The sequence below is a fragment of the Mus caroli genome, chromosome 6, assembly GCF_900094665.2.
Source record: "Mus caroli chromosome 6, CAROLI_EIJ_v1.1, whole genome shotgun sequence".
Classification (NCBI taxonomy): Eukaryota; Metazoa; Chordata; class Mammalia; order Rodentia; family Muridae; genus Mus; species Mus caroli.
This window is the reverse complement of record NC_034575.1, coordinates 110,559,651-110,579,503: the sequence shown is the minus strand read 5'-3', so window position 1 is coordinate 110,579,503 and position 19,853 is coordinate 110,559,651. Positions and strand designations below refer to the sequence as shown.

Genomic DNA, 19,853 nt, shown 5'->3' with positions numbered 1-19,853 from the left:
TTTCCCCAGCCTGAGCACCTCAGTACTTTCACCAGAGCAAACGCTCCAGCATGATCGGAATGGACCAGTTGGTTCTTGGCCAGTGTACTTCTTTTCAAAATCATTAAAACAAATGACAAACTTCTGAAGGGCAGAAGAGATAATCAGTCACTCTTGTTAAGGTTGGATAGGGCAGAGCTCTGTTTTCTGAGTTAAAGACTCTTGTTTACATGATGTGCTCCTTTTCTGGAAGTTTAGAATACGGAAAAACAACTAAGCAAAGGCTAACCTGGAAGCTGTCTTGGGATACTGCTCTCACATCTATGGACGATAAGAACTTACTGGAAGCCAGTCCTTGGACTGGGAATGTACGGTGGGCAGCTTTTACCTGGCCTGCACACAACCAGCTCTCTGAGGAAAGAGAAGAACCACATTCCTGTGTACTGGGCAAATGTGGGCCAGTTTTACTCTTGTCTGTTACTTGGATTTAGACTTCACCTGAAAATATCAACTTTGGTTGGGAAGGACTTTCCTTTTTGTGATGTAGGACTATATCAGTGGTAAATCCTCTGCCTTGAGGAATTCTAGATTTATTCACAGGGGTTAAACGACCTTAATAATCTGGCAGGCTGCTAAATATCTTTCACTGTTGTGTGGGTCAGATGAGATCAGGATCCTGGCTTGTGGAAAGACTATCTGTGAAGGGCCAAAGGAATTATTTATACAGAGTCCTTGTTACTGGTGCCATTTTAGCTTTTATACACTAACATGAGTTAGGAACTACAGTATCAAATCCAAGGATAGTATTTATAGTGTAGTCTCTTGACCAACTAGTGAATGGTACATGCATGTATATTTGTGTGTATGCATGCGTATGTGTGTATATGTACATGTGTATGCATGTTTGCCTGTTTACTTTTATTTCTCTGGTGCTTAGAATCTTTACAAGTATCAAACAAGCACTCGTCCGTGGATCTCCTGCCCCCAGCTCATCATGGCTGTTTCTTGCTTAGACCTTTCCTATTTATACGGTAAGTAAGAGCTCTGAATGGTTTTTCCCAAATGCTTCCCTTAGTATCAGTGGATATAAATGACTGCAAACTTTATGGAAAGCAATCTTCTTAAGTAATAAAAAAACTTAAAATATGCATAGCTATGAATTCCATTCCTGGAAATTTATAACCACAAAACTACCAGAGATTTAGATAGAAATTTATATAGAAGAATATCCAATAATCAAAATTTAGAACACTTTTCAAAGAAAGATATGTTGGCACAACCATATCATCAGCACTGAGGCAAATGAGGCACGAGGATCAGGAGTTCAAAGCCAGCTTCAGCAACATAATGAGTTTAGGGCAACTGAACTGAGACTTGAATCCCTGAGACCCTGTTTCAAAAAACCTAAACAATGAAATAAAACAAATAAAAACTAAAACAAGAGAATATAATTTCAGCAACATTCTGTTTTCACTATCACTCAAAATAATAATGTAAATATACAGGGAGATGATTTGGTCTGTAAGAGATCCTTTATAGAGTATTTTATGGTTATTAATGGTGCTTCTGGGGTTGGGAGTATAACTTAGTGGTAGACATGTCTGAGACCTTAAGTTTAATCCTGAGCACCAAAACTTCCTAAAACCCAACTATTCAACTCCAAAAACAAAAAACCATTGCTTCAGTGTGAAATGCTTGCCTGTCAGTGTTAGGTGCTTGCCTGGCTCCCGGTTCCATTCCCAATGCACAAAGACAGCCCAAAATGAAAGTGAGCTATCACTTGATAGTAACCCTTGCCATACTGCTATCTCTTTGTTCCCCAAGTCATGTGAGGCAGCTGCTTTGTTTTGCACAGAATAGAGGCTTGGAACATGGACTCTGGAAGCAGACCAACAATCCCAGTGCATCTTTCTTTAGACAGGTTTCACTTACTGCGTAGCCTGGTTGCCTGGATCTCTCTAGATCAGGCAAGCCTTGAATTCATAGACGTCTGTCTGTGCTGGGATTAATAGCTGTGTACCATTATGGCTGGCTCCCAGCTGCATCTTACACAGGTCCCATCACTGTGGGCAAGGGCACATATCTTCCACTGCTTTGGTTTCCTCACTTAAAAAAAATGGCACTCATTTCACTGAGTTGTTGTGAGCCTTTAATGTGTAGGAAGTTCTTAGAACTCTGCCTGGCATTAGAGCAACCTCCTTAGTGTTGGTTTTTAGTGACCTTAATAATTACCATGCACCTCACTTAAAAGCATCTGCTCTCACTTGAACAAAACTAACCACCAGATCATGTTCTTTGTCCGGAGCAATAATACAACCTGACACCCTCAGAGTCCTCTTCTCCACAGGTAAGTTTTCATAAATAGGTTGCTGCACAGTTTACATAAAAGTACACCTAAAGTCAATTACAATATGAGAACTCATCATTTAAAAAAGCAACTTTTTTGTTTGTTTGTTTGTTTTAAGACTAAATAGTTCATTCTGGATACTAACTCCAAGATCCTTTGCCTCAGCCTCCTTAATGGTCGGATTCTAAGTTTGTACCATCATATCTGGCTCAAAGCTATTTTTGTAGATAGAGATGAAAGCAGAAAGTTCTACTTACTTGGAAACAAGAGAGAGAACATTGAAAATAACATTTGGTATAAAATGTGTCTTTTGGAGTTGGTTAGTTAGATCAGATATTTGTAAGGCCCAAATTTCAACAAACTGCCAAGTAGTTCAATTTCTTTCTTTGTGGTACGCTCTTGGGCTCACACTGTATTCGTAATCACAGCCAAGTGCCTTACAAAGGCATAAAAGGGAGAACCACATGAGAGAGAAGGTGGAGTTTAGCAAATGCACATTCCCTGATTCTTGATGCAGGGAAGGTGGGGTGGGAGTGTTAACTGGGCCAAGCTCTCACAGTGCTGCCTGCTATATACCACAGAAGCATCACCAAAGGTAAGTTACACACATCATTACTAAAATGAACCGAAGACCAGATTGGCCTTTTGGGAAGAAAGGGGGCAAGACAAGGAAAAAGAACATGAAAGAAGTAGAGGGCATTTGCCTTTCATGATTGGATTTGGCTGGAGAAAAGCAGTGTGTTGAACAAACTCGAGGAACCTGGGATCCCCACCACCTTCACTCTGCAAGCCTATGGTTCTCAGCCTGGGGAGTGACATGCTCATGGCACCGTGCCATTGGCATGTTCTACACAACACGAACAGTAAAAAGGAGCATAGAGCACCAAGACACAATCCCACCAACAATTCCACCACAATCCCATCTTCTTTGACAAAAATCAAAAGATGAATCTTACCTCCACTGAGAATAATGACAGCTATAAATATAGCCAAGTCACTGTCATCTAATTCCAGTGCATTGAACTTCACAGCAAACTCAAACTTAGGCTCCATAAAGTCACCAAAGGGCTTCCGCAGGCTTTTGAGGAACTCCCTGGTCATGAATCCTTGGCCCTCTGAGATGAGGACTCCATCTTTATTCATCAGGGAGGCCAGCATCGTGTAGATGATCTCATGGACACCATACTTGAGCAGAGTCACTTGGTCATTCAAGTCAAGGTTAATGAAACCGGGGATATTTTTGGCATACTCTGTTATCTCTTGCACGGCTTCTACGGATCGAAACTGGCACCCTTGAAAAATTCGGATGGCCACCTCTTTGCTCTGCTCTTGCAGGGGGGTGATATGTTTGAACTTGATTTTATCTTCTCCCATCATTAAGGAATTCATGTCGTAGATGACAAATGGCTGCAAATGAAAAAGGGAAAGTGGCTGAGTTCCTTGTTCTGAGAGAGCATCACCCTAGTCCCGAAGACTATTTTATATATGTATTTCCTTGCTGAGGAAAACTGTGAAAGATGAAGGCACTTGAACAGGAGAGAGGCTCTTCCTATTTATCACTGATCTGCTGTGTGCAGACATTTTATCAACTCAGCTCTTCTTTTTCTTTTTGTTTTTTTTGAGACAGGGTTTCTCTGTGTAGCCCTGGTTGTCCTGGAACTCACTCTGTAGACCAGGCTGGCCTTGAACTCAGAAATCTGCCTGCCTCTGCCTCCCTAGTGCTGGAATTAAAGGCATGCGGCACCACTGCCCAGCTTCAACTTGGCTCCTTCTTCCTTCAACTTATACTACTACTATGTTACCTTGAGACTGACTAAATTGACAAAAAGTCTGTTGTCTTTCTTGAATTTCAAGAGAACATACATTTAGCCTTTTTTTAAACAAAAAAATAATTAAAGCAACTTATAATTGAAAAGACCCACTTGAACATAAACTAATCTTACAGTGTTAGATTAAATTTACTCAGACCATAAAGGAAACACAGGGAACATATAAAATCTATTTCGCTATAAAAAAAATCACTCAAAGCAGATTAAAAATATTGAGCCAAGAAAATGTCTATTTTTTTCTGTGCTCTGGAAGCCATCTGTTTCAGAAAATGCAGCTGTAGCAGGCCTGTGGGTAAAACATTGCAAAGAATAGTAAAATAGGAATGGTTCTGAGCTTTTACTTTTTGTAGTTTTGAAGACCAAACCCCAGAGCCTCTGTGTGTTAATCAAATGCTCTATCACCGAGCTGCAGTCCCAGCTCTGAACTTACATTTTAATATAGGTGTTCTTAGGGATCAACTAATAAATAAAACAAATGGATCAATTACTCAGGTTTATAAGCAGGTTGCTTTGAAAGGTAATTCATATTTGTCATGACACTCTTCTCCCTATTTTTTTTTTTAAAGAACTAGCCAAAGACTTATGATCATTGCGAAACTCTCAAGGTTGATCAACTAGGAGAAGGAACATTTTGCACTTATTACATGTACTGAACCCTAGAAAGAGATAACCTTAATCTTATTAATTTATATAGCTGAGCATTAGAATAAAACTGAGGCTATCTGGGTCCTGGTTTTCAATCTTTCCCCCTCCCCAAAGATTTATTTATTTTCTCTTATGTATAAGGGGGTTGTCCTGTATGCATATAAGTGTATCATATGTGTATCTAGTGCTTGTATAGGTCAGTGTGTCAGATCCCCTGAAACTAGGGTAATAGATGGTTGTGAGCCTTGTCAGCTGCTGGGTGAGTGCTAGTTAACTATATGACTTAGGCAAAGTCATTTACTCTTCCAAATTCTCAAGGTTTTTTTTTTTTTTTTGCTTGTTTGTTTGTTTTGTTTTTGTTTTCGTTTTGAGACAGGATTTCTCTGTGTAGCCCTGGCTGTCCTGGAATTCATTCTGTAGACCAGGGTGCCCTCAAACTCAGAGACCCACCTGCCTCTGCCTCCTGAGGGCAGGGATTAAAAGCTTGCACTATTATTGTTGGGAAGCTGACAAAATTGGAGGTTTCCATTCTTTGCTAGAGGAGATTCTAGTTGTATTTCTAGTGTGTATGCTCTCTCTCTCTCTCTCTCTCTCTCTCTCTCTCTCTCTCTCTTTCTCTCTTTCTCTCTCTCTCTCTCTCCCTCTCTCTTCCCCTCTCTTTTTCTGTGTGTGTGTATGTGTTTAAATGGGTGTGGGTTCTATAAGTGGCAAGAGTAACCAGCTTCAAGATGTATTGGCTAGAGATTTAACTACGGACTCTTGCAGATAAGTGTCCCTGATTTTCACCAAGTTCAGTCTGTTCCACACTGAGGACTCTTAGACAGTAGGTTTCCAAACACTTAAGGGCTGGGTTGCTCTAGAAATACTGCTGTCCTCAGTTCACTTCAACCATAATGCTCATCACACCTCAGAGAGGAGAGACTAGAGGACTCAGAGGCTTGCTGCCTTTGATTGTTGACGACAACTACGAGCAAATCATGTTCACTGCTTCTTGGACATCTCGCTGTGGTTTACCCTAAGTCTTCACCATTGGCATCATTAGTAAGAAGAGGATAAAGAAAAGGCAGAGTCAATTATAACAATTTAAATGTGCTGTGTTATCCCTGAGAGTCAGAGTCTAACCTTGAGAGAACTATGAGTGGATGAAGATGATTTTACAGAACCTAGAAGAAATGCTTTCCTTCTCCTGCCTCTTCCTCCTCTATTGGTGTTCTAGGGGTGTCATAGTGTATTATAACTTATATTAACACAATATAAGTGACTTAACATTTTTAGACAAGGCCTCTGGTACCTAACCTTGGTATATACCAGAGGATGACCTTGAACTTCTGATCCTCCTGCTTCCACCTCCCAAGTGCTGGGATTTCACAAGGGTGCACTATCACCCCTGGCTCACAGTTTGCTAGGGATAAAGTACAGGGTTCCAAGCATGTCAAGTCCCTATCCCCTTGACTTCCTTTATTCTCCTGAGTGTGGACAACAGAGAAAGCAGTTCAACCAAACATGCTCTATTGCAGATAACACGAACATGAAATCATCTCCTCAGCTAGGCCTAAGTACCGTGCTTGCTTAGAATGCTCAAGGCTCTGATTTCCATCCCCAGGATGGAAACTACAAGCATAGAATCAAGACAGTAAACTATCTCTTTTCACCCAGGAAGACTGTACCCAGACTTGCCCCTTCAGCTTCCTAGTGAGCTTCTGCTCAGTCATGTGGGTTCTTGGCACAGAGCATAAGCATCAGATTCTTTCACCTCCAAGTAAGCAATTTATCTGGAACTCTGCCCTGGTCCATCACCCTTGTGATTCTCCTTGACTTCCCCTGCCCCTCATATAAAGCCCCAGGTTCCTGTTTTTGAAACTCTGGGATAGCTGAACATAGGGCACCAAATCCTGCTAATTTTCTCTCCCAATTTAACAACAATGAGACTTTAACCCCTTGGCAATCAGTGTTGGTCAGGATATCCTGGCAGTAAAATACTCAAGGACAGCACCCCCACCATCGTTATGCCAAAGCAGTACAGTTTGAAAAAAAAAAAACAAAACAAAACCAAAAAACCCTTAGGCATTTCTGACAAAGTGGGAGCTGGCAGAGAGTATGGGAGTATTGACATGCAAATGAATACCAGTGGAGATTTTGTTGTTGTTTTTCCTAGTTATATTTTATTATGCTGGGCTTTTTTTGTTTGTTTGTTTTTGACTCTGCATAAATTCTTTCTGCTTCTGTGTGGATCTGTCAAACTGTAAGAATGACTCCCAGGCCACCAGTTTACCAGTTCCCATACTTCAAAGGATCCACTTAGGCATCACTTTCACATCTCACTGGGACTTCCTTGTCCTCAAACCTCCTAAGAAAGTAGTGGTTTGCCCGCCTCTTCAGAACCAGTTATTAACACTCTGAATCACTGACAGCCTTCTTTTGGTACAGTGTTCTTTATAAAACAAACTGTATGTCTTTGATCACATTTCTATACAAAGCTAAGAGAGCCCTAGCACTTTGGATTAGCTTGTAGAGTGTCTTCTAATGACATACCAATTGCAGGAGGAGTCATGTCTTCAAAATTTACTCAGTATTTTTTTTTTTTTATCTAGTTTACATTGTATTTGCCTTGAGAAACAGCATCAAAAGGCTCGGTAGGCATATTACACAGCAGGAACAAAAGCTACAACTAGACATGCTCAGGGGACCATCTAGGTTTGTTAGGATTCAAAATGTCTAAGAAAAATATGCAAATGATGAGAATAAAATTGCTCTCAGAACAGTGGCCAAGGCTCTGGGAATAAGATTTTCTGATGCCCAAGCTTTGCTGGACAAAGAATGATCCTTCCTTCCTTCCTTCCTTCCTTCCTTCCTTCCTTCCTTCCTTCTTTCCTTCCTCCTCTTTCTTTAGTACTAGGGATTGGACATGGGGTTCATAAATACTAGCCATAACCTGTAACACTGTGTGGATCCACCTCTTAGTAATCCATCAGCATGTTAATATATGAGCTATGAAAGGGACTATACACAAAATACTAAGTTCACAGCTCCTCTTGACTAATGAAACAGCCCAATATTGGAGATAAATAAGACAGTTCAACTAACACAGCTCAGATTACTCTGGGTGATTCTCTAGTTAGCCACATACATATCTGCATAGTACCTGACCTACTCACTGAAAATCACATAACAACAGTGCCGAATCACAGCTGAGTGAGAAGCCAGGCATGGTGCTGCTTATCCATGATCCTACCATTTAGTAGGTAAAGACAGGAGAATTTGGAGCTTAAGTTGATCATTGGCTACATAGTGAGTTCTAGGTCAGCACAGGGTACATGAGATCCTGTTTCCAAACCAAACCAAAACAACAACCATAACCTGGCTTGGGAAAATATTGGCCTTGTTTCATGGGCCTCTCCAGATACTTAGATTTTTTTTTTCAAAGAAGAACACTACATTCTTAGGGCCTATCTTTCAAATTTTATTCCAGTCTTCTGCATCTCTTGGCTTTCATAGTATTAGGCACACATCTTGTCCTCTATGAACTACAGTTAATGAATGCTAACCCCAAAGTACATTGGTTTCTTCAACTTCCTTTCCGTCCTTGCTCCTGTGTTTCAGTTTTGCTTGTTGAAAACCATGGGAACCAGAATGCAAAGTCTCTTCTAAAGGCACACATCATTGCTCTCTAAATAGGAAGAAACTGGAAGCTGAGATACTTTACAAAGTCAAAGAGTTCCTTATAGCAAACCCTAAGTAGAACCAGGGTATCCTCCTGACTGTCTCTTTTCAAATTCTTTCTCCATGGCTTTAAACTCTTCAATAAAATGCCTTTTCTGGAAAGAACTAGGGCTCTTCTGTGCTGGGGTCCTCAGGTGGTGCCTTTTGAAAGACATTTCCTAGAGTCAACTGCTGTTTGTGATAGAAGTTAGAAAGACTGTCAGATATAGTTCTGTGTCCCCATGTAGTTAAGCGATTTAAGACAAACAAATGAAAACTTAATAAGAATTATTTGCACTCAAATGAACCAGTACATAGCCACAGCTCTTAAATAAATTGTTCAATTTTAGCCAAACAGTTACTCAGTGGATAAACAAAGGTACTGGCCAACTCAGTCCAACAACTAAAGAATAAATAAATAAAATAAAAATAAGTAAAGAAGCCCAAGTGCTTTTCCCCTTAACTATATTGAATATTATTGTTATTTTCTGATACTGGGAATGGCACCCAGAGCCTTGTATGTGTAGGCAAGTGTTCTACTACTGAATTACACGTCCAAACTAGAATAATATTAGTTCAGATCTGTCATAGCATTAGCTATTACCGTGACTCTGGTTATAAAGGAACTTGTTTTATTACTGTTGATAGATGGATCAACAATGCCTTGGGGGTTACTCAGCACTGGTTTCTATTTGATTCCTATGGGGTCCCTAAGTTTTTCTCTGAGGACTCCCTCATTGCTTTTCTCCTCAGGGGAGGATAGATATTCCAGTTCACTCAGATTCTTTCAAAGATGGAAGGAGATACTCTGCTTTGTTTAGCTGTAAGTGTAGGATTCAGAGACACATCTTCCCCATCACTTGAGTTAGTATGATGTGACGGCCACTGTATATTTTAGAAAGCATAAATGTAAGTGGGTACAGAAATGTTTCCACAGCAGTTTACAATTCCACATGTGCTTTATGATTCAGAGGTTTTATATTTCATATACTATTCAGAATGACCACTTTTCTAATGGCACCAGTGTGCTCCTGTTATAGGAACAGTGTCTTTACATGTGCCTGTCTTAAACAACATGATGCCTTGGAACCCAAAGTCCAACATAGTACAAATAAAAAGTTTTATTTCTTATTTGTAGATAGAATGGAGCCAGTACTTCACTAGGCATCACTCTCAGATATGGAGTGAAGAGTTGGCAGGTATACCTAGGGTTTTTCTATTTATTGTTTTATGACAAGCCATGGCACTGAGAACGGTTTTTGAAAACCACTGTTTATTTTCATCAACAAACATGGGATCATGTGACCATTGTACCAGCGAGATAGTCAAATATCCTAAACTTCCAAAGTCCACTCAGTTATCAAACTGCCTTCAAGAAATGAGGGTTCTACTTCCAACACACTCATGGGTTTCTGAGATCACTAGGATTTCTTCAGCAAGGGTTGTGCTGAAACAAACTCCTGGAAAAAAAAGCAGGTAGTGGGGAGAATGGATTCCACCCTATTTGAGGGTGTTGAAAATATATAATGTTCCTAAGACTTTAGTGACTCTATAGCCCACCTCCTCCTAACCCTGAGACTAGAATACCCAGTCCATACTCTTGGAGGCAAGATGATGAAAATTATTGGTATCTTTTCACAAAAAATATGATGTTAAAATTGATTGGAGAAGAGCAGGAACATTTAATTATCTGTTTTGAAAAGTGTGAGTGGCCCCAGGGAACAAGATATAGAAGAAGGAAGTTTAGCTGAGGAGGGGGAGTGGCCCCTGCTAGTCCAGAGGCAAAGGCTGCAGCTGGTGGGTTCCTAACAGGCTATGGTTAAATTGAGCAGTGAGATAAACATAAAGAATGGCCCCTTCAGTCTGATCATTTCCTTTTGCGAGGGTTATGGGTAATTGGTCATCCACTACGCTGAACAGCCTCCCCTAGGCTTGGCCTAACAGATGCTGATGACATCAGCTGCAAGCTGGGTGTATAATAAGACCTAAGCTTCTCTCCTTATGGCCCCAGCCACTTTTTCACATCCCCCACCATCTCGAGAGGCCACGCTTCAGCAAAACGTTTCCTATCAATGCAAATCTTAGCTTTCACAGCCCTGGCCAAGAGATAGCATAACACCCCTGAGATAGATGCTATCAAATGAGTAATAGGACCGTGCTGATAAAGAACAATTCTCACTGCAAATCACATTTTGGGTTTCTCTTCCATATTCTCTACTGAACTGTTTCTATTGGTGCTCAATTTGATTTCATCAGATAAGGAGAAAACAGTGCCAAACAATTTGATTTTAGTTCTGTATAATCAGTGATTGGGTTGTTTATATTTGGCTGGACCTCTTTTCCTTTTTCTAGACCCTAACTGGAGGCAATTCTGTCACTATCCAATAGCTCACGATGTCTAGTTTGATGAACAAATATTGGGCTAGTGAAAAGCCCTCTGTTGAAAGTCCATGATTTCAAAGGGCATAAACAACAGTCTTTAATTCAATTAAACAAATAGTCTGAGTAACTATTATGGGAAAAGCACAAGCTTACGTACGATAGGGAAAAATGACAACCCTTGGCCTCTAGGCTTGAAAAGTCTATAATCAGGCTTTTGTAGCCCCTTCCTTAAAGCAGCTTAATAGCTATTTGTTTCACAAAGGGCCTCCAATTATCTTATTTTTAACTCAAAGACCTAGAGCCAAAAAGTCAGCTGGGATGAGGTTTCCAAGTGATTTCTAGTGGTTTGGGTGCTGTGTCTTTCAGAACAAAGATAGGAGTAAGTTGGCCACCATTAAATACATTTAAATTCTTGCCTATTAGGGTGGGCTGGCTCTCTCTCTCTCTCTCTATCTCCCCCCACCCCCCGCCTCCTCCCCTAGCCTTTACGTAGTACTAAATTGATAAGATTTCCAGCATGGATTTCAGGTGTGAACTTGAGGTTATGACAATAAGAACCCAGAGCCTGCAAGATGAGTGGCTCTAGGTAAAACTGAACTGGCTTGCCTTTCAGCAACCTCCTCCCTCCACAGTGCCTAATTAGGTAGATCCCAGACTCCAGCCCTCTTTCCTGCACCTGTTCTTGATAAGCTGTTGCAATTTGCCTTCAAGTGTTAATTCTGCTTAGTCATGTGGCTCTGCAGTCTTTCTTTACTTTTCTGCCTGTGAAGTAGGCTTATCCTTTGTAATCAAATTAGCTCCGAAGAGGCTTCGCTGTGTGTCTCTTGCCATGGCTACTTTTGGTACACAGTGCACAGAGCCCACTGTACTGTGACTCGTGTTCTGTAGTCCTAGAATAGCATGCTGAGAATGCTCCCAACTAGAAGTTGGGGAGCTTATGTCATGGCCTTGGGGTTTCTATGTGCTTGCCCCTCTCCACTTCAGTTCCTTCTTCTTAAATGAAGATAATAACAAACAATTGCAGCCTTCAGAGGACCCTGGGCTGGAGTGTAAAGAATGTGTAAAATACTTGGAAACTGTAGTGCCTAGGACCTTGTGTATCACTGTGAAGGTATCAATCACCTCTTTTGCAGGGAGAAACTCAACTGTTCTTACTAGCATGTGGCTTTCTCATAGCTATTAGCTGACTCCACTCGAAGTCATTTAACTAAAAAGAAAGAAATAACCTGAGATGGTCCTCAAAACACATTAGGAGATAATAGATTTTTTTCTTCTAAGATCTGAATGGTCATCAAGTTACATGTATCCACCTAATAGTTGACTGGCTCTCCTGGCCATGAAAGTAACTGACCACACACAGGGTTTTCAAGAGCTGGTTCCAGGTCTTTTGCATGGGACTTGTAGCTCTTACTGCCTAGGGACATTCATCATAGACCAATACAGCTTAGACCATAACATCAAAGCCAGACTCTGGCTGTAAAACCTGAAGGGCAGAGCCCAGTCCAGGGCACACTTGCAGCTGCTGGTGGACTGGGGAGCAGCATTGAGGTTTTATTTTAATGTTATTTGATGTTGATTCTCAGCTTCCTATCAGAAGCTTTCTGCTTCCTAGAAAACTGGATTCAACGATAATTTTCATCTATTACGAATTTCTAAACAATATCACTCAAAGAATCTCCAGGTACTTAAGAATACTTTTGTGGCTTGGGGTTGTAGTTTAGTTCTAGCACACATGTACCCAACATGCTTGCCTGGGATTCAATCCAATAGTTAGCATACTAAACCAAGCAAGCAAGCAAGCAAGCAACCAACCATTCCATTGGAGTAGCATAGGCAACTTAGATCCTTGCAGAAAGTAGAACTCATGTATATAATAGAAGGCCAGAGCCTCCAGTTTCCCAGGAATAAAGCTAGGTACTGTAAGGAAATAGGTCTCATGATATCCTGATGTACTTTTGTGCCCACTTTGGACCTGGGACAAATGACCATAGAAAAACTGAAAGGTAGAAGTGGGACACAACAGCTTTCCACGCCTGCTCAGCCTCCTGCATGGCTTCTGAGACACTCTTGTGACTGGAAGGCTTCACGTTCATTCATGAGTGTAGAGATGACCTATGAGCTCTTGTATTACTCTCAAAGGTTTTTTTTTATTACAGCTTGGAGGACTTACTCCCTTTTCAGAACAATGTTTACTTATCCTATTTGAAGACATTTCCTGTGTTTTGGACCTAGCCTGCCACTAGATTTTAACAGCCTGCAGCTGAGCTGGTTTTGTTTGTTTTTGCATATGCATGCGCACCAAAGCAAATCATTTCGTCAAAGGAAACAACCCCCAGCCCCAGCCACCCCCAATGAAGAGAGCAGAAGAGAACTAACTGATTTGTCCGTTGTCTTTCCTGTCAAGATCGCCCTCGCCTTGGCTTTGGTCAGCGGGAAGGACTTTATGTATGAGTCATACAAATGCTTTGCCAGGGCTCGCAGATCAGCAGACTCTGGGTTCAGCTGGTCGATATCACTGGAGATCTCCGCCAACAGCTTCTCCTTCTCGGCCTGTGGCATCCGCCCAAACCTGATGGCTACAGAGGAAGAGGAATGACAGGATGAATCATTGGATCATTACTAGGGCTCCACATTGTGCTCTCCCTAATCTTGGTTCCCACAGTGAGAGTTCCTCCTCTCTCCACCCGGCGCTGGTTCTGCCTTCTATCTACCACTTTGCTCATGTTTTTATTTCACAACAGTAGCACAGACAAATGAAATTAACTTATTTACTTCTTCAGTTAAAAAAGGCAACATACTATCCTGTTAGGAAATTGGAAGGATCCGCTAGCAAACAGGAATACATATTCATTTAAACATGAATTGAGAGACAACTCCTATCCAAAGATGCAAAGTCATCTTCTTTATAGAGCTTTCAAATACAGCTAATTATTTCTTCCCAGTATTCCCCCAACCCTAAGCATTTCAACGATCAAAATGTTCACACTGTACTATAATTATGACTTTTTATACCTCTAATCCCTCTGTAGAACAATGTCCTGCAGACAGGGACACTGTCATATTTATCTTGGTAACCTCTGCACTTCATAAAAGGTAAGGCAGAAGCATCTTCATGTTTCATGAATTAAACAGTTACGGAGAAGTTCAAGTTGTACAAACATAGGCCCTGTTCTCAGTCAGTTCATATGAGCTATTCGTTTCTGTTGTAAAGAAAGACCAGGGAACTTGGACATTAAATGGATGGAAACTGACTTACCCCCTAACTCTGCAGAATTCCCCCTTAATGAGGTTCATCAGAATACCTTTAATTTGGCTTCTCAAGGAGTGAGGAGTGTGAATGCAAAGCAAAGATTTAAGACAGACTGTAGGGCCTAATGTAGGAATCGACCTGTGTGAGCTGGGGTGTCCTTTGGGCACAGAACCCTTGCTTGGCATGTGCAAGGCCTTACCAAAAAATGAAATAAATAGTAATCTGTTTATAGTCTTCTCAACTTGCATAAAATTTCCTACTTCTCGTCTGGTCTGATATTATTTATAAAATGTCCCTTTGAGTAATGTTTCTTTGACACCATTCTTTGTTGAGCTAGCTCTCTTTAGGACACTGCTTTTCTCCAGTGGAACATCTGGCTCTCATACTTAATAGTATCTTGAGCACCATTTTATGTGACACTCAAGATGATGGTGGGCTCTTTTACTTAGATGATAGGCTACTTGTGAGCAAAGGTTGGGGCACATTTACTTATATCTTAGTACTTGGTAGAACTCAATCAATGTTGCTGAATATGAGAACCAACAGGTTTGTGCTTTTTTTTTTCGTTTTTGAGATGTTAAAAAATTAAAAAAAAAAATTGTGTGAATTTGCCTGCATCTCTGCATCACAGTGTGTACCTAATGTCTGAGGAGGCCAGCAGAGGGCAATGGGTTCCCTGGAATTGGAATGACAGACAGATGTTAATTGTTATGTGGGAGTTGGGAATCAAACCTGGGTCCTCTGCAAGAGCAGATAGTGCTCTTAACTGCTAAGCCATCTCTCCAGCTCCAGGTGGATTTATTCTTACACTAAAGATAGTATATTTATCATAAGACAAGGTATACAGGAACATTTCTATCTGTTCAGTGACTTTATTTAATCATTGGTGCTGGGGATTGAGTCTTGGGTCTTGTGCATGCTGAACTCATGTTCTACCACTGAGCTACAACTCAGTTCATATTATTTTTATTGTATTTTATAGTTTGAGACTAGGTCTTGGGCATAACACAATGTGGCCCAGAATGTGAAACTCTCCTGCACCAACCTCTCTAGTTGGTGGGATTACAGGTCACTACCATGCCCAGCAAATTCTGTTTTAGAGAAAAGACTGATTTGTACTCGAGTCTCAAATGTGTAAGTTCATCTCAGTTGGCCCTATACTTTATCACTAATAAAACTATTGCCCTACAGGGGCTTCATAAGAGACCTTGCTTGGAGTTGGAGGGGAAAAGATGTTTGCCTCTCAGTTTACATGTTTAGATACTTTTTCTAAATATAACCTTTGCACATGACCTATTCAAATAGAAATCTTTAAACAATTGCCATTTAAAAAAAGTCAAAATTGCAGACTCCCTCTTCATTATTCTTCCATTTCAGCTGCACTGGGATAGGGAATGTCAGCTTACTGGGGGGCCCTCCCACCTGGTCCCCAGATCCACTGGGCTCCCTCAGTCTATGACCATGACACTACTGTCTTCTATTTTAATAGCTCTGGCCACAATAGTCGATAATGGTGTTTTCTTTTCTTTCCTGGTCTGCAGTCTCCTTGAAGACAGGAGTCTTCCTTGCTCATTACACTCAGCACTTAGCATATTGTTGGGTACATATTAAGTACTTGTAGAACATTTTGAAATACAGCGAATAAAATACATGTTCATTATGAAATGGAGAACTGCTCAACAAGACCCCATCTGTCCCTGGGGGATCTATGGGTAGTTAATGGTTGCTGGAGGAGGCAGAGGCATTTTCTTCAGTGGTGTAGCCACTGGTAAGTTGCCCAAGCTGCTCCTGTAAATAGCCCTCACACAAGCTTCTGTACGCTCTCCTAAGTAAATTCATTAGGTCACAAAATAAGAGAAGGAGGGGGAAGGGAAGGGAGAAGGGGAAGAGGAAAAGGAGGAGAAGAGAAAGAAGGATGATGACATAGAAGTAGAAGGGGGATGGGTAGTTTGGAAGAGGAAAGGAACAAGGAAAGGTAATGGGGAGACTATGACGTGGAATATGACATGGAAATGGCAGTTATGCCGATTAGTTAATACGTACAAAGTAACAACAATTTAACACCAGTGCAGAAGATCCTTTTATAGTCCTCGGCAAAGCCATGGCTAACCACCAACTCTTTCACACAGAACTTTTTTGTTTTGTTGCCTTTTGAGGAAAAGGGGCCAGAGCATGTGAGAACCACTTAGAAATATTCTAAAATTACATGTTTCCTACAGAGCATTCTAATAACCCATCCCTATATCCAAATGGGATATATATATATATATCACCCTAGTGTTTTGTATATATAACTCGGGGTTTGAAAAAGCTTTCTAAATGCTAGGCTTTCTTGTATGCATATATTAGTATGTGATGCTATTACTGCATTTCTAATGCATTTACATTAGTTATTCTGCTACAATAGAAGCTATATGAATACCAGGTTTTACCTTTGCTCCTGAGTACAACAAAATACACAAACTATACAATAAATGTATGAAAAATTAAATTCCAAAATATTAAGTTTAAAATTAGACAGAATATGAGTCAATATGTACATTGGGAAGCTTACATGAGAGAAGGTAAGAATTATGATATATTAGAAGATGAAGAAATCGTGGTCTGGGCATGTGGATCAGTGGTAGAGTGCTGTCCTAATATGCATGATGAAGCCTTGGGATTGCTCACCAGCAAATAATAAAATAAAATAAAAACAAAAACAACACACACACACACACACACACACAGAGAACTTCTGAAATACAATTTGGAAAAAAACAGAGCTATTGTATAGTGAGGCGGAAGTTGCTAGAATCATCTACTGCTTCACAGACCAATCTACACAGCTCTTTACTTGATGAATAATTATTAAGTGGACTTTCATGTTAGATACTGTCCTAAGCTCTGGTTATTTAAAAAAAATGTTGCATGTATGCGAGGTCAGAGGAAAATTTGTGGGAGTTGGCTCTCTTCTTTTATTATGAGTCTTGGGGATGGAACTTAGGTTGTCAGGCTTGTGGCTATAGCTCCTTTACCTGCTGAGCTATCTCATTGACCCTCTGCTTAAATTTAAAAGAAAACATTTATTTATTTATTAATATGTGTAAATATTTTGCTTGCACATATATTTTTGTACCATGTGTGTAAAGTCCCCATAAGGCCTGAAGAGGGCATAGGATCCCTAGGAACTGGAGTTACAGACCACCATGTGGGTGCTGGGAATCAACCCTGGGTCTTCTTCAAGAACAGCCAGTGCTTTTAACCACTGAGCCATACATATCTCCTGTCCTTCCTCTGATTAAAATCCCCGCTTTGGTGTTTTGAGACAGGGTTTCTCTCTGTAGCCTTGGCTGTCCTAAAAGTCACTCTCATCTAGAAGGTGAGTCAACATGTACTTTGGGAAGCTTACATGAGAGAAGGTAAGAATTATGATATATTAAAAAATGAAGAAATTGTGGGCTAGGCATTTGGATTAATATGAGTTTGGGCTGGGCTCAAACTCATAGAGATCTGCCTGCCTCTGCCTCCTGAGTGCCAGAACTAAAGGCATGTGCCACTATGAGTGACTATGGTTAAATTTTATAGACAAGGATCGATAAACATACATGGACATTAACATGCCTAAAATGCATATTATCTTTCCTAGTGGGCAATCACAACAGCCAAGTTAATTAGTTAAAGACTTATCACATTAGCAGTTCTTTTTTCCTTCACCTAACAAAAATAGCTAAAGCTCTTTCAAGATCACTTTAATTAGGATGCCTAAAGGTAGTGCTCTTCAACTAGAATCTCTAACTCTCATGAATAAAGCATCTGTATTGATTAGTAACTCCGCTACAAGTTAGGCAAGACTTGTTCCACAGGTAGATTTAGCATTTCTACACATCAGGGGCTTAGCAAAGGAAGGAGACAAGGTCCTGCCTGGTGGAACTAAATCTGTGCATAACAGATTGGAAGTAGAGAAACCTTTTATTTGTTTCTTTGTACAAAACAGGAATTTGTGTGTCTCAGGCTAGTCTTGAACTTGTTATGTAGCTGAGGACGAACCTGAATAACTGATCCTCCTGCCCCTATCTCCCAGGTGCTGAGATTAGAGTTGTATGCTTCCATATCTGGATATTTTTTTAAAAGAGAAAATTCTGGATGTATTAGTTCATTTGGAGTCCCAGGTAATCCTAGCTACAGGCACGTTAGATGAGTATTGAATAAAGGCACAAGGAGGGCTTAGCAAGACTTTTAATGTTGAGAACGAAGCAGTGCAGAGGATGTGCTTCTGTGGCTGACAGATCAGACTGAAGGCCACTGCTTTCCCTGGCAGATAAAGAACAAACCCCGACATCTAGTTTATCTGTTGCTCTCCTAACTTTGGAAGCTGTTAGAGATTGGTGTTTTTAGTTAAGTAACTATTTTAAATTTATTTTAAGCTGTTCTAATAATGGAACCCAGGGCCTGATTCATGCCAGGCAACTGTTCTATCAGGGAACTAAATCACCAGCCCAGTTCCCACCCTTTAAGCAGAGAATTAGAGGAGGACAGGGAAGTTGAGCAGTTGTTTCCTAGAAGGCTAAAGTTAGAGTTTAGAAACAAAGATGGGTATTATATATTGAGAACCAGGAAAAATATATATATACACATATAAGAATATGTATATCCTTATCTTCTACCAGTGATGATTAATTTCCAATGACAAAAGGAAAATATTCTCTGTGTTACTCTGAGTCACTGAGAGAGACTGTCTGGTCTCTTGGAAGGCAGTAGAATTAACACGGCCATAGCTGTCATCGGGAAGTCAACTTTCTGATTTCGTCTCTATGGGTTAGAGAAAACTATATATCTATGGTCCCCAATCACTTTATCTGGAGAAGAGGAGCTAGGAGAAGATGTCTCAAGATTCCTTTTTATCTCTATATTTATCTCTAAAACACTGCTAAGATCTAACCATGCTGAACTACAGTACTTGGGGATACACTTTGCTTTCTTTTTTAAAGCAGTGTTTGTCCTGTATTTGAGGCTTTACAAAATAAAAAGGCAAATTTTGCCTGCTATAGCACTTGTCATAGACAGCAACTTTAATTTTTATTTTGGGGTGGTTACATACAGAGGGCAGACAGGTTGTTTTAGCCCAGTGGTAGAGCATGTACTTAGCAGGTTTAATCTCCAGCATTAAAAAAAAAAATCATCTAGAGAAATGTGTCTCAGTTTTAAAACAAATCATGAGAATCAGTAGGTTCTCCTTCAGGAAGACTGGGTCTAAGAGAAGCTCACTAATTTCTTAAAAGGTAAGTTATCATATACATGATATAATTACCATATATTAATATACTATTAGCACATGACAGATTTATCACTTCATATTTAGTACTGGTATTACTGTACGATAAACTTTAGGCATGTGAAATAATTAAGTATCTTGTTTTCTGGATCTAAGAACATGCTAAAACATAGTAAATGGACATTTTCAAAATATCTACCAAATTGTAGGTGCATTAAAGGGAGATGCTACTTAATTACAAAGGCATATTAAATTGGATTTTCAAGATAATAAGTCAAGCAAAATAGAAGAATAAAGTTGGATCCTACAAGAAACATTTCTCTTTTAATTTTTAAGGGATGAGTTTGCTTTTAAAACCTGGTCAGGTTTTCCATTTGTACATTTTTTTTTAATTTTTAATATTTTTATTACATATTTTCCTCAATTAAATTTCCAATGCTATCCCAAAAGTCCCCCATAGCGCCCCCC

At 40.1% G+C, this 19,853-nt stretch overlaps 1 protein-coding gene across 5 annotated transcripts in view; it reads right to left on the bottom strand.

Moving 5' to 3' along the window:
* The window catches only part of Pparg (peroxisome proliferator activated receptor gamma), a 129,940-nt gene that overhangs the window by 13,670 nt on the left and 96,417 nt on the right, over positions 1–19,853 (bottom strand). For 4 of the 5 annotated variants that reach the window (XM_021164280.2, XM_029478633.1, XM_021164281.2 and 1 more), the window contains 2 exons: positions 13,258–13,457; positions 3,283–3,733 (listed from right to left, as the gene is read on the bottom strand). In XM_021164280.2, the coding sequence (XP_021019939.1) occupies positions 3,283–3,733; positions 13,258–13,457 (651 nt within the window). The remainder of the gene's footprint in view (positions 1–3,282; positions 3,734–13,257; positions 13,458–19,853) is intronic. The other variant, XM_029478634.1, reaches the window with a different exon arrangement.